Raw genomic sequence first — 12,070 nt, 5'->3', positions numbered from 1 at the left:
TTTTTGAGCCTTTTAAGTATTCTAAATTTCAGCTTTATAGAATAGAATATTGAACCCAAACTACATTTTTGATCAGTTGTGTCTCTCTTAGTGTTGAAGAAAGTGTTGGACGAAGATTCAAAATAGAAAAACTAACTTTGATAACTTTTGTTATCTTGTGTGCAAAGATTGGATCACAGGATCATGCAAGAACATGAGCACATCCGCCAGTGCTTGGTGTTCGGAGAGAAAACCCCTGGGTCTTTGTTTCATTCCCACAGTAACTATAACTGGTTTCTTTTTTGTTTTGTTTTGTAATTTCTCCCCTGCAAGGCGTGCAATGGAATTGAGTTTTGCCCTGGTAAATGGGAATAATATCCGAGGCATGATGAAGGAGTTACTTTATTTTCTGGATTCCTGTGAGCCAGAATTTAAAGCAGACTGTGCATCTGGAATCTTTCTTGCTGCAGAAAAGTAAGATTTGATTTTTACCTTCATTAATAAAAGATGCTTGGAATTTAAAAGCATTTTTAAAAGATGAGAAGAATGTTGTAAACATGTTTAAAACATGTAACATTTATTTCAAGCTCCCAATTAGAAATTAGCTTTGAGGAGGCCATGATAGCCAGCATTTAAGTATACTAAGACCTCTCCCCCCTCCAAAAATTCCTCTTTTATAAAACCTGGGATTTATAATCCTCCTATAATCTGTTCTTTAACCTCTCATCCATGATGCCCTCTTTATGAGGATATAGATGTTTCAGCATCTAAATGTGGTTGAGTGTAAAACTTTTAGGAAGAAGTACCTAAAGATTTCTGTTGTACGGTTATTTCTATACTTTCCACTGTGAATTTAAGGGACCAAGTTCCTAGTCCTGGTGTTGTCTGGGTCTGGGAACAATCCCTTTTCTTCTTTCTTCTCTATCCTCTCTTGATCTGACTTTGTTTTTCTCAAACAGTCTCTTTTCTTAGCTCAGCAACTCCTATTGCAATGCTATGTAGACCATCTGAGTTTGACAGTGTGCCATTTCATCACCCTGGGAAATGGGTATTGCTGCTAGATTTGAAGGTGAAATGTCCCCAAATATAATCACTTATGATAATAGGCAGGATTTTTGAAAGTCACTGAGCACAGTATAATTTACAGGTTCCAATTTCTTCACCTAGTGCCATTATTTTTTTAGGTATGCACCTTCCAAACGGTGGCATATAGACACAATTATGCGTGTTCTGACAACGGTAAGTAGCTTTTTTAAGTCAACATATACTAACTGCTGAATGTGCTGATTAAGGCAGAGAAAGCCCTTATGCTCACGAAGCTTACGTTCTAGTGGGAGAGATAGGAAATTCATGGGGAAATATGTACTATACTGTCAGGCAAGGGAAAATGTTACAAGAAACACTGAAACAGCATGAGGGACTACGATGATGGCCGAGGAGGATGGAATATGGGGCAATGGGCCAAGTATTTTAGGTGGAGTATTCAGGGCAGGTCACTCAGAGGAGCTAATGTTTGAGTAGAGAAATTAGTGAAATTAGCCATGCAAAGATTTGGGAAAGGAGTATACTAATCTGAGAGAACAGCAGGGGTTGCAAAGACATTAGGTAGCAATAAGCTTGGCCTGCTTGGAGAGCAAGAAGGTAAGTGAAGGCAGAGATTGGTGACATTAACACAGGGCGAGATTATGTGGGGCCTCACAGGAGTTTGGGTTTTATTGTGAATGTGTTAGGAAGCCATTGGAAGGTTTTGAATGACTACATTTGTTCTGGATTTAAGATTACAGTTTTATAAGATATTTTTTCTTTGTTAGTTGTCCAGAATTTTGGAGATTTTCTATTGTTTGATTAATAGGGATTAGAGATGTCAGAGTAAAAATGAAAGTGTAGTGGCATATAAAGGAAATATAACTGTCTGTGTGTAATTATGTTACCAGAGGTAGATACCATGAAGGTAAACATTCACAAATTTGATTAGTTTAAGAAAAATGTTTATCAGAACTCAAAATCATTTAAAAAAATGCTCCTACTTTTCATTTTTCCTATTGACCTATATTCTCTTACTATGATCATATGATTTTTCTTTAGTTTGTTGATGTGTGGGATTATTATAATCAGTTTATGGTTGTTGAACCATAAATCCCACTGATTATGGTATATAATTCTTTCTATACATTATTTTATTTGATTTGCTAATATCTTTAAAGGATATTTTCATCTATGTTCATGAGAGATAACTGGTGTTTTTAATAATTTTTCCGATGTTTTCTTTGACCCATGTGTTATTTAGTACCATGTTTAATCTCAAACTATTTGGAGATTTCTCAGCTATCTTTGTGTTACTGCTTTCTAGTGTAATTTTATATGATTTCTATCCTTTTAAATTTAAGGTATTTTTTATGGCTCACAGTGTGGTCTGTCTTGGTGAAGGTTGCATGTGAACTGGAGAAATTGTATTCTGCTGTTGTTGGATGAATTAGTCTATAAGTGTCAATTATATCCTGTTGATGCATCCTTTTATTTCAGACACTCTGTTTTCTCCCATAAGAATGCAAATATTTAAGTTATACCACAAATTTTTTGCTTTTTAGCTTCTCACCTTTTCTTTTTCACCATTTTCCCAAACTTCTCCTTCTGTTTTTGTATTTCTTTTTAAAAAATATATATTTTATTGATTTTTTAAAAAAAATATATTTTATTGATTTTTTACAGAGAGGAAGGGAGAGGGAGAGAGAGTTAGAAACATCGATGAGAGAGAAACATCGATCAGCTGTTTCCTGCATACCACCTACTGGGATGTGCCCACTACCAAGGTACATGCCCTTGACCAGAATCGAACCTGGGACCCTTCAGTCCGCAGGCTGATGCTCTATCCACTGAGCCAAACTGGTTAGGGCTGTTTTTGTATTTCTTAAAATACAAGTGGGGTATCTCAATCACCTGAGAATTTTTTTCCCCTTTTCTTTTGTGCTTTCCAACAACATATGGTTTGGCTTGGCTCAGTGTTGTAAATCATATCCGCTCTTCTGTCCAGTAATTGGAGATTGATGAAGATCGCTTGATATTAGGCACAGTTTTATGTCTTGTGAGCCTGGCTGTCATAATGCCTGGACAAGGCCAAGATTTAGTTCCTCATAGGTTAAATAGCTTTACTTTGTTCCATAGATTCAAACAGTATCTCAGACTTCCAGAGATACTATTAAAAACTCCAGAGGACATTAAAAACTCCAAGTAATAAAAAAGGGTGGATAATAAAATACAGAATAATTCCTACTCCTGGGACTAATGGTTAGTTCTGTAATATTTATAAATTCTAGTCTTTAAAGAACAGTGCAAGGTTTTAAATAAACTCAAGTTTTATAAAAGTTACTCTTAATATGCCCCATTTGAGCTATTCATGTACACTTCTCTTGCCATCCTCCAATATAACATGACTACTTTAGCTAGTCCATATAATTTTAACATTTTTCGGGGAGTTGTGGGATGGGAGAGTTTGTTGTAACTCAGTTCCCAGTGAATGTACTTCTTAAATTTTAAAATACCAAATGGGGTGGGCAAATGTAGGTTTACAGTTCTGAGCACACAAAAGAGAGTTTATTCTTATATTATTTATTAATTATTGTATTTATTTGTCTTATTGTTATTATTTTGTTTTATTTTTTTCTTTTTTTTTTTTATTCTTTTTTTTGTTTTTTTGTTATTATTTTGTATCCTTGCTTATGATTTATCTTTTAGGTAATTATGGCTGATAAATTACCTACTTTTGTCCACCCCTGTACCTTATCTGCTTTGTGTAGAAAAGGTCTTCTTGAAATTTTTAAAAAAACTCTTCATGGATTTATTTTTTACTATATTTGATATAGGCTCAGAGGCTAAAGTACCAATATCAAAAAGGAACTGAATTGCCGAAACCGGTTTGGCTCAGTGGATAGAGCGTCGGCCTGCGGACTGAAGGGTCCCGGGTTCGATTCCGGTCAAGGGCGCGTACCTGGGTTGCGGGCACATCCCCAGTGGGGGATGTGCAGGAGGCGGCTAGTCGATGTTTCTCTCTCATCGATGTTTCTGGCTCTCTATCTCTCTCCCTTCCTCTCTGTAAAAAATCAATAAAATATATTTTTAAAAAAAAAAAAAGGAACTGAATTATAACAATGAAGGCTACTATGTAAAATTTACCTATTCTTTATGTAGCTAGTAACTTCTTGAAATTTTTAAGTCTTTATATTTTTCTTTTACTTTGGACAAAGAGGAGATTTTATTTTTTTATAAAATTAAAAAATTTGGAATATTCATTTAAATAAGACTTTGAAGTTTGAGCTGCTTATGAACCCAAGAATTGGAATCAACTTTATCTTTGAAGGGTTTGTTTTTTTTAGTAGTCTCCTTTTAACAGCGATAATAATAGCTGACGTTTATCATCATTGTGTGTTTCTAGGGGTAACTGTCTGCATTTCCTTTTAGGCAGGAAGTTATGTTCGTGATGATGCAGTTCCCAACTTGATCCAGTTAATAACCAATAGTGTGGAGATGCATGCCTATACTGTCCAGCGCTTATACAAAGCAATTCTTGGTGATTATTCTCAAGTAAGTACTTCATTTGCCTTTTTTTTCTGCTTTGGGAGGAAATTACACTTTATTTTTCTTGTATGTTCTTATTACTAACACTTAGATGTATCTCAGTTTGACGATTATGATGAGATGACCTATGATTTGCATTACTCTTTGTCAGGATTAAAATCTTTGACAAACAGTGACTTTGTTTTGACAGCAACCTTTGGTACAAGTAGCTGCATGGTGTATAGGTGAATATGGAGATCTTCTCATATCTGGCCAATGTGAAGAGGAAGAGCCTATTCAGGTAACCCTTATTCCTCTTGGTCAAAGATGGGGAAAAGAGTGATTTCGGTTATAAGCGGGCTATGTTTAGTGAGGAGTTGTGGTTGATTTCTTAAAAACTTTTAAAAGAAATAATACTGGAATTATATTGGGAAACCTGTCAGTTTTTGAAGTGGAACTTATTGAGCCATTTTGAGACTTTAAAAACTACCTTGGGATCCACTCCCCACTTTGTCAGAGGGAATTATATTGTTTCTCTTACTCTCTGGTTGATTTAAACAAGAAGAAATGAGACCGATAGCCATATTTCCATTTGCTCATTAAAGGACTAGCTTTTAGGAGTAGTTGTGGCAACAGTACTTGAACTCTATGTAACTTTTTTCCCTTCCTCTACTTCTGCCTCTTGCAGCTAAATATGCCTCTCAGCCCCCAATGGGTATTTTCCACTTTTTTTTTTAAACATACCTTCCACCTGCTTCTGGTTGATGGATCAGTTTGGACAGTTATCCTGGCAAAGAACAGATTGTGTTAGAAGCTTTGGTAGTGATGGTAGGATTGTCTTTCTGGTGGCATCCTGTGACTTGATATCAAATTTAGATATTTACTTTTACATTTCATTGAACATTGTCTTTTTTTTTCTTTTCTCTTCAGGTAACAGAAGATGAAGTGTTGGATATTTTAGAAAGTGTCTTAATCTCTAATATGTCCGTCTCTGTGACACGAGGTTATGCCCTCACTGCCATTATGAAGCTTTCTACTCGATTCACCTGTACTGTAAAGTGAGTATGGAGAAAAAGTAGGATGAACAGATTGTTTTGTAATCTTGAAAAACATTTTATTATGGAAAATTTCAACCAAAGGCAAAAGTAGAGAGAATAATAAAATGAATTGCATATACCTATTACACCACAATAACAATCATCATTTTGTGGTTAATCCTTATTTCATCTATATTTTGCACACCCCATTGTAGATTATTTTGAGCTTGTGATGTTTTTAAAATCAGATTTCTAATGTCCATTTTCATTTTTAACTGTGACTTGATAGCAAATTGAGAAGTTATTTCCCCACATAAAGGTTCTGTTTTATAATATTTTGAGATGTCTGGATAGTAAGAAAATCATGAGGGTTGTGGTGTTTAAGTCTTTAAATTCTGCTGTTTACTATTTTGTTTTGTTTTTTAGTTTTTAAAAAAATATTTTTATTGATTTCAGAGAGGAAGGGAGAGGGAGAGAGATGATGGTGGTGTTGAGGTATATATGTATATGATTTTTGTTTTTTAAGAGTAGCACTGTTTTTAATGAGTTTTAGCCCAGAATACAAAACAAGGTGCTAGCTGTGGCCTCAGTGTTAGTACAGCTGTAAACAAAGGCTTTCCTTCCCCCTCAAAGGCAAGTTACAAAAGGGTATCAGACAGATGGGATGAGACATTCCAGGCTCTTTCTGAAAAACTATAACCTCTTCACCCCATCCCCACCCAAAAGGAATTCAAATTCTGGGCCTTTGTTGATCCAAGAGATTGTGTGAGAGACTTTCTCTTTTGAGACTTTTTGGGTGTAGGGGTCACTTTTCTTTCTTTTGTTGTTGATTCTGTGGAACGTCCGGTCACTGGATAAGCAAGGAAGCCAGTGTGGTTCTTTATGAGTTCTTCTGAGGAACTTGGATTGTGACGGTTTTCACTTCAGTATATGTTGTGTATATGTTGGATGAATGAAGATGAAGGAAAGATGTTTTGTTTTTGAAAGATTATGTAAATTAAGAAAAGGTATTTCAAAATTTTAACCAGAAAACTCTGGTTTAAAAATTATTCTTTCTGTTTATCTATGAACTTTCTTTTGGGTATTTGAATTCATTTGTCATTTTATCCCAAAGCCGAATAAAGAAAGTGGTTTCCATCTATGGAAGCAGCATTGATGTGGAACTCCAGCAGAGGGCAGTAGAATATAATGCACTTTTTAAGAAATATGACCATATGAGGTAAGTAAAAGAAACTAAGCAATGCAGTGCCTCTTAGCATCCCAAACTGTTTGTCATAATCCATAAAGGAGACTCATCCCTCATGTCTTATTAACTGGACTTCACTATCCTGTTCAGTTCTAATTGCTTGACTGCTTCTGTTTTGTTCATTCCCTATTCTGCCTAATCTCTAAAGAAAGAAGTTAACTGGTCTTTCATTCCTTGTCTCCCCTTTCTTTTGATACAGAAATTTAGCTTCATTTTCCATTTTATTTGGTTTAAGAAGTGAGAGCTGTATTTTTCTCTAAAGAATCTCATCTGATATTACTGTGAACATTTTGGTGTCACCGCCCCCTTCTGTTATACAGTATCTTAATTGGAACCTGTTAATATCTACTGATTTACCTTGATTTCATTCCAACTTCTCTACCACTGTGAAATCTCAACTTCTTGGGATTTAGGTGGATAGTTTGTCCATTCAAGGTTTCTTGCCTGCCCTCAATCCAGTCAGGAATTTAGGTCATGTATTGTTATAATCCACCTTCTATTTTAATGTATGTGTTGCGTGGGGAGGGGAGATGGCTTTTCATGTTTGGCCCCAATGTACATACAGTGATTGTTTTGGGTAGGGAATCTAGATTAACTGCCTGGAATTTAACCACTTCAGATATTTTTTTCAGGTCTGCCCTGCTTGAGAGAATGCCTGTCATGGAAAAAGTGACCACAAATGGTCCTACGGAGATTGTACAGACAAATGGAGAGACAGAACCAGCTCCGCTAGAGACCAAACCACCACCCTCTGGGCCACAGCCTACCAGCCAGGTAGCTTTTTACTGGCTTATCTGAGGACACTGATGATCAATAGTTCCTTGTAATCTCTTAGCTGATTCCCTTCAGTGTTCCTAGATTGACTGATGATTCTTTCATTTTTACGTGTTGAAAGAGCTTTGCATTAGAAGTAGACTAGGCAAATGATTAATAAATTGAGATATTATTTTCTTGTTTAGGCCAATGATTTATTGGATTTGTTGGGAGGAAATGACATAACACCTGTTATTCCAACTGTACCTACAAGCAAACCAGCTTCTGCTGGTGGAGAGCTTCTTGATTTGCTGGGAGACATCAACCTTACAGGTGAGGCCTGAGTGGAATTATTTAATGCTGAGATAGGGATAAGGGTTTGGGGAAAAACTACGCTGAACATGGACTTTCTAGCACATCAATCAGTTGAAGATGGGCGAAGTTAAGTCAGAAGCAAGATTAGAATCTTCACAACATCTGGGATATAAGGTGCCATGCTAACACTCTAGAGACTAGGGATTCCTTAAAGTCCATTTTTTTAATTTGGGGAGAATTACTTGTATTTTAAAACTTTCAGGCTGGAAAAAAAAATCCCAAGTCACCTTTGCTTTTTTTTTTTTTTTTTTAATGAATTCGTGACCTTTATTAAAAATGTATTTTTCTACAACTGATTACATATGTAAAAATGTATTTTACATAGAAAAAAATGAATATTACATTGAAAAAAATGTATTTTTCTACAACTGATTACATATTTTTTAAAATTACATGATAATTTATGTATAGTTCTTTTTTTTAAAAATCTTAAATCTTTATTGTTCAGATTATTACATTTGTTCCTCTTTTTCCCCCCATAACTCCCCTCCTTCCAGCTCCCACCCCATCCTCCGCCCTCACTCCCCACCCACTGTGTTCATCCATAGGTGCACGATTTTTGTCCAGTCTCTTCCCGCATCTCCCACACCCCTTTTCCCCACAAGAATAGTCAGTCCATTCCCTTTCTATGTCCCTGATTCTATTATAATCACCAGTTCATTCTGTACATCAGGTTATTTATTCACTTCATTCTTAGATTCACTTGTTGATAGATGCATATTTGTTGTTCATAATTTGTATCTTTACCTTTTTCTTCTTCTTCCTCTTCTTAAAGGATACCTTTCAGCATTTCATATAATACTGATTTGGTGGTGATGAACTCCTTTAGCTTTTCCTTATCTGTGAAGCTCTTTATCTGACCTTCAATTCTGAATGATAGCTTTGCTGGATAAAGTAATCTTGGTTGTAGGTTCTTGGTATTCAGCACTTTGAATATTTCTTGCCATTCCCTTCTGGCCTGCAAAGTTTCTGTTGAGAAATCAGCTGACAGCCGTATGGGTATTCCCTTGTAGGTAACTGACTGTCTTTCTCTTGCTGCTTTTAAGATTCTCTCTTTGTCTTTTGCTCTTGGCATTTTAATGATGATGTGTCTTGGTGTGGTCCTCTTTGGATTCCTTTTGTTTGGGGTTCTCTGCGCTTCCTGGACTTGTAAGTCTATTTCTTTCACCAGGTGGGGGAAGTTTTCTGTCATTATTTCTTCAAATAGGTTTTCAATATCTTGCTCTCTCTCATCTTCTGGTACCCCTATAATTCTGATGTTGGTACGTTTGAAGCTGTCCCAGAGGCTCCTTACACTATCTTCGTATTTTTGGGTTCTCTTTTCATTTTGCTTTTCCGGTTGGGTGTTTCTCGCTTCTTCGCATTTCAGATCTTTGACTTGATTCTTGCGTTCCTCTGGTTTGCTGTTGGGAGTCTGTATAATATTCTTTATTTCAGTCAGTGTATGCTTATTTTCTAGATGGTCCTTTATCACACCATCGAGGGTCTCATTAGATTTCCTGTACATCTCATCAAGTTTATCGACAGCCTCTAGAAGCCTCTTGAGAGACCTCAGAAGTGTGGTTCTGAACTCAATATCCTCCCTTGATAGTTTTGTCCTGTTTCTTTGTCTCCACATTTTTTACGCTTTCTTAGTACACCCCCTAGTGGTCTTTGTGCGCAGTCTTGTTGTAGTTAAGCCTTGATTGTTATAGTTAATACTAGAGGGATTTGACCTCCAGGCCGACTGGCTGTGATAATCAGCTGTGTCTGCAGTGGAAGAACTTGTGTCCTCTAGGGAGGTGCTAATCTAGCCTTTGCCTGAGGCTATCAGGCAAATGCCTCTGTGCAGGGCTTGGGTGGGGTGGGTCCCACGGGATCAACTGGGCGGAGGAGGGAGCAGTTATGGCTGCTCTCAGTCCGTCCCCACGGGCTCTGCCTCTCTGTCCCAGCAACAGCTGCAAACCTCGGAGGGACCGTAGCCAGACAGTCCTGCTTCTCCCGTTTGAGTCTGGGTCCCTAGAGACTTGCCCGGATCTGGAGCTCAGAGTCTGAGGCTCCCTCCGGATTGAAACAGACAACCACGCCCTCAGCCACCTGCCGGCGCCGCGCGCACTCCGCACCTTAGTATTTTACTTCAGCACTGCGCCTCCTCTGATTCTCGGTTCCTCCTAGTTGTAGAACTTCCATTCAGCCAGCCTTCCTGTGGTTCTGGATGATGTCCGTTCTGTCTTTTAGTTGTATTTTTGAAGTGGTTGTTCGAGGCAGCAAACTCCGGCGTTAACCTATGCCGCCATCTTGGTTTCTCTATCCCTTTGCTTTTAATTAGTGTCCAAAGGCATCACTTTCTCTAGGTTTCTTTCTACTCATGGTTAGTTTTTAAGAGCTCCCTTCTTTCTTATTATTAAAGCAATGGAAAGAGGAAATCACTAATAATTATACTAGTATTATTCAAATATAACTTTCATTTGGGAATTTTTTCTTGTTTTTAAAAAAATATATATTTTATTGATTTTTTACAGACAAGAAGGGAGAGGGATAGAGAGTTAGAAACATCGATGAGAGAGAAACATCAATCAGCTGCCTCCTGCACACCCCCTGCTGGGGATGTGCCTGCAACCAAGGTACATGCCCTTGACCGGAATCGAACCTGGGACCCTTCAGTCCGCAGGCTGACGCTATCCACTGAGCCAAACCGGTTAGGGCTCTTATTTTTGTTTTAGTAGTAGACTTTTGTAGTAGATGTGTTCAGCAATGTTATGAATCCCTAAGTCTGAGAGTATCACTGTAGTATATAGTTTTTGGCTTACATAACTTCTTTAAAAGTATAATGGAGAGTTATACTTTAACCTCAAGTAGAAACTATCCATAGAATAAGGATGATGAATGATCCTGTAGACTGCCTATTACAGGCTAAGTTATTTTTTTCTAATACAACAGCCTCCCGGAGTTTATATATGTGTTTTAAATTTTTTTATTTTTATTATTTTTTAAATGTTTTTATTAATTTTTATAGAGAGAGAGGAAGGGAATGGGATAGAGAGCATGCCCCCTACAGGGACTGGAGCCTGAAACTTGGGCATGTGTCCTGACCAGGAATCGAATCCATTACCTTTACATTCATGGGTTAACATTCAACCACTAAGCCACACTGGCTGGGCTCTTAAACAAAATTTTAAACTGTTACTTCTTATGTACTTTTGAGGTCCTCAAATGCCAAATCTATACTGGAATATGGAAAAGTAAAAACAATCTTATAGTTTAAACATAGTGTGTAGGCGGTATAGTTTATTTGTTAACATATTAGCATTTCTGTAATAGTACGTAGTCTTTACAATTACACTTACAATTTTAAATGGTTGTCTAATATTTCATCAAGAACTTTGTACCATTATTTATTCAATTCCTTACTATTGTTTGTTTTATAACTAATGCTTCAACAACATAGTTACAAAAATTTGTCCTTATTTTGGATTACTTTCTTTGACTAAGTTACTTAGTCTTTCTGAATCTGTTTAAAATAAAGATGACAAATACTTAACCTCAGTATTTATGAGGAATGGTGACTTAGTGCATGTATGACTCATGGTAGTTGCATGATAAATATTATTTACCTTAATCTCCATGTATATTGCCACCAGTTTCACTATAAAATCATAAGTATTGTGTACTATCATTTTTTTACAAGCCCTAGCAGATTAAAGATTGGCCCTAATATTTTGTTAATTTCAAGTTTTTCATTCACAGGGCATGTTTCATATATATCAACATTTTTGCATTATACATGAATTTTATTTTTCCACATTCCTTTTGAGTCCTTAACTCATTTATCATGGAGTCTTAATGTTTTGTTTTGTTTTTGTTCTTACTTTCTTGTTTTCCCAGTGTTACATGAAAGCAAAATGATAACGTGTCAGAAAGTCTAGAGTTTTAAACACATTTTCCCATTTTTGAGTTACAGATTCTTAAGCCATCATTAGTTGTATCCTAAAGCACAGTAGTATAAATCAGTGGAAATCTGTAAATAAATTTAGTGTGTGTTCTTAGAGGAATTGGTACAGCAAGTTTCTGTGGTTTCCCTAATAGGTAGTACAAAAGGTACTACCTATTGTACCTTTGGAAGAGAAAAAAGCCAAAATCTAAAGGACCT

The 12,070-nt window shown here is 36.5% G+C and overlaps 1 protein-coding gene across 2 annotated transcripts in view; it reads left to right on the top strand.

The window, feature by feature from the left end:
• Positions 1-12,070, top strand: part of AP1G1 (adaptor related protein complex 1 subunit gamma 1) — an 81,728-nt gene that overhangs the window by 58,919 nt on the left and 10,739 nt on the right. For both annotated transcript variants that reach the window (XM_070398750.1, XM_070398749.1), the window contains 8 exons: positions 313-453; positions 1,164-1,218; positions 4,435-4,557; positions 4,742-4,831; positions 5,461-5,588; positions 6,682-6,786; positions 7,446-7,587; positions 7,773-7,899. In XM_070398750.1, the coding sequence (XP_070254851.1) occupies positions 313-453; positions 1,164-1,218; positions 4,435-4,557; positions 4,742-4,831; positions 5,461-5,588; positions 6,682-6,786; positions 7,446-7,587; positions 7,773-7,899 (911 nt within the window). The remainder of the gene's footprint in view (positions 1-312; positions 454-1,163; positions 1,219-4,434; positions 4,558-4,741; positions 4,832-5,460; positions 5,589-6,681; positions 6,787-7,445; positions 7,588-7,772; positions 7,900-12,070) is intronic.

The sequence above is a fragment of the Myotis yumanensis genome, unplaced genomic scaffold (assembly GCF_028538775.1).
Source record: "Myotis yumanensis isolate MYYU_CA2020_CCGP unplaced genomic scaffold, mMyoYum1.0.hap1 SCAF_18, whole genome shotgun sequence".
NCBI classification, from domain to species: Eukaryota; Metazoa; Chordata; class Mammalia; order Chiroptera; family Vespertilionidae; genus Myotis; species Myotis yumanensis.
The sequence above is the reverse complement of the archived record's forward strand: the minus strand, read 5'-3'. Positions and strand labels throughout refer to the sequence as shown.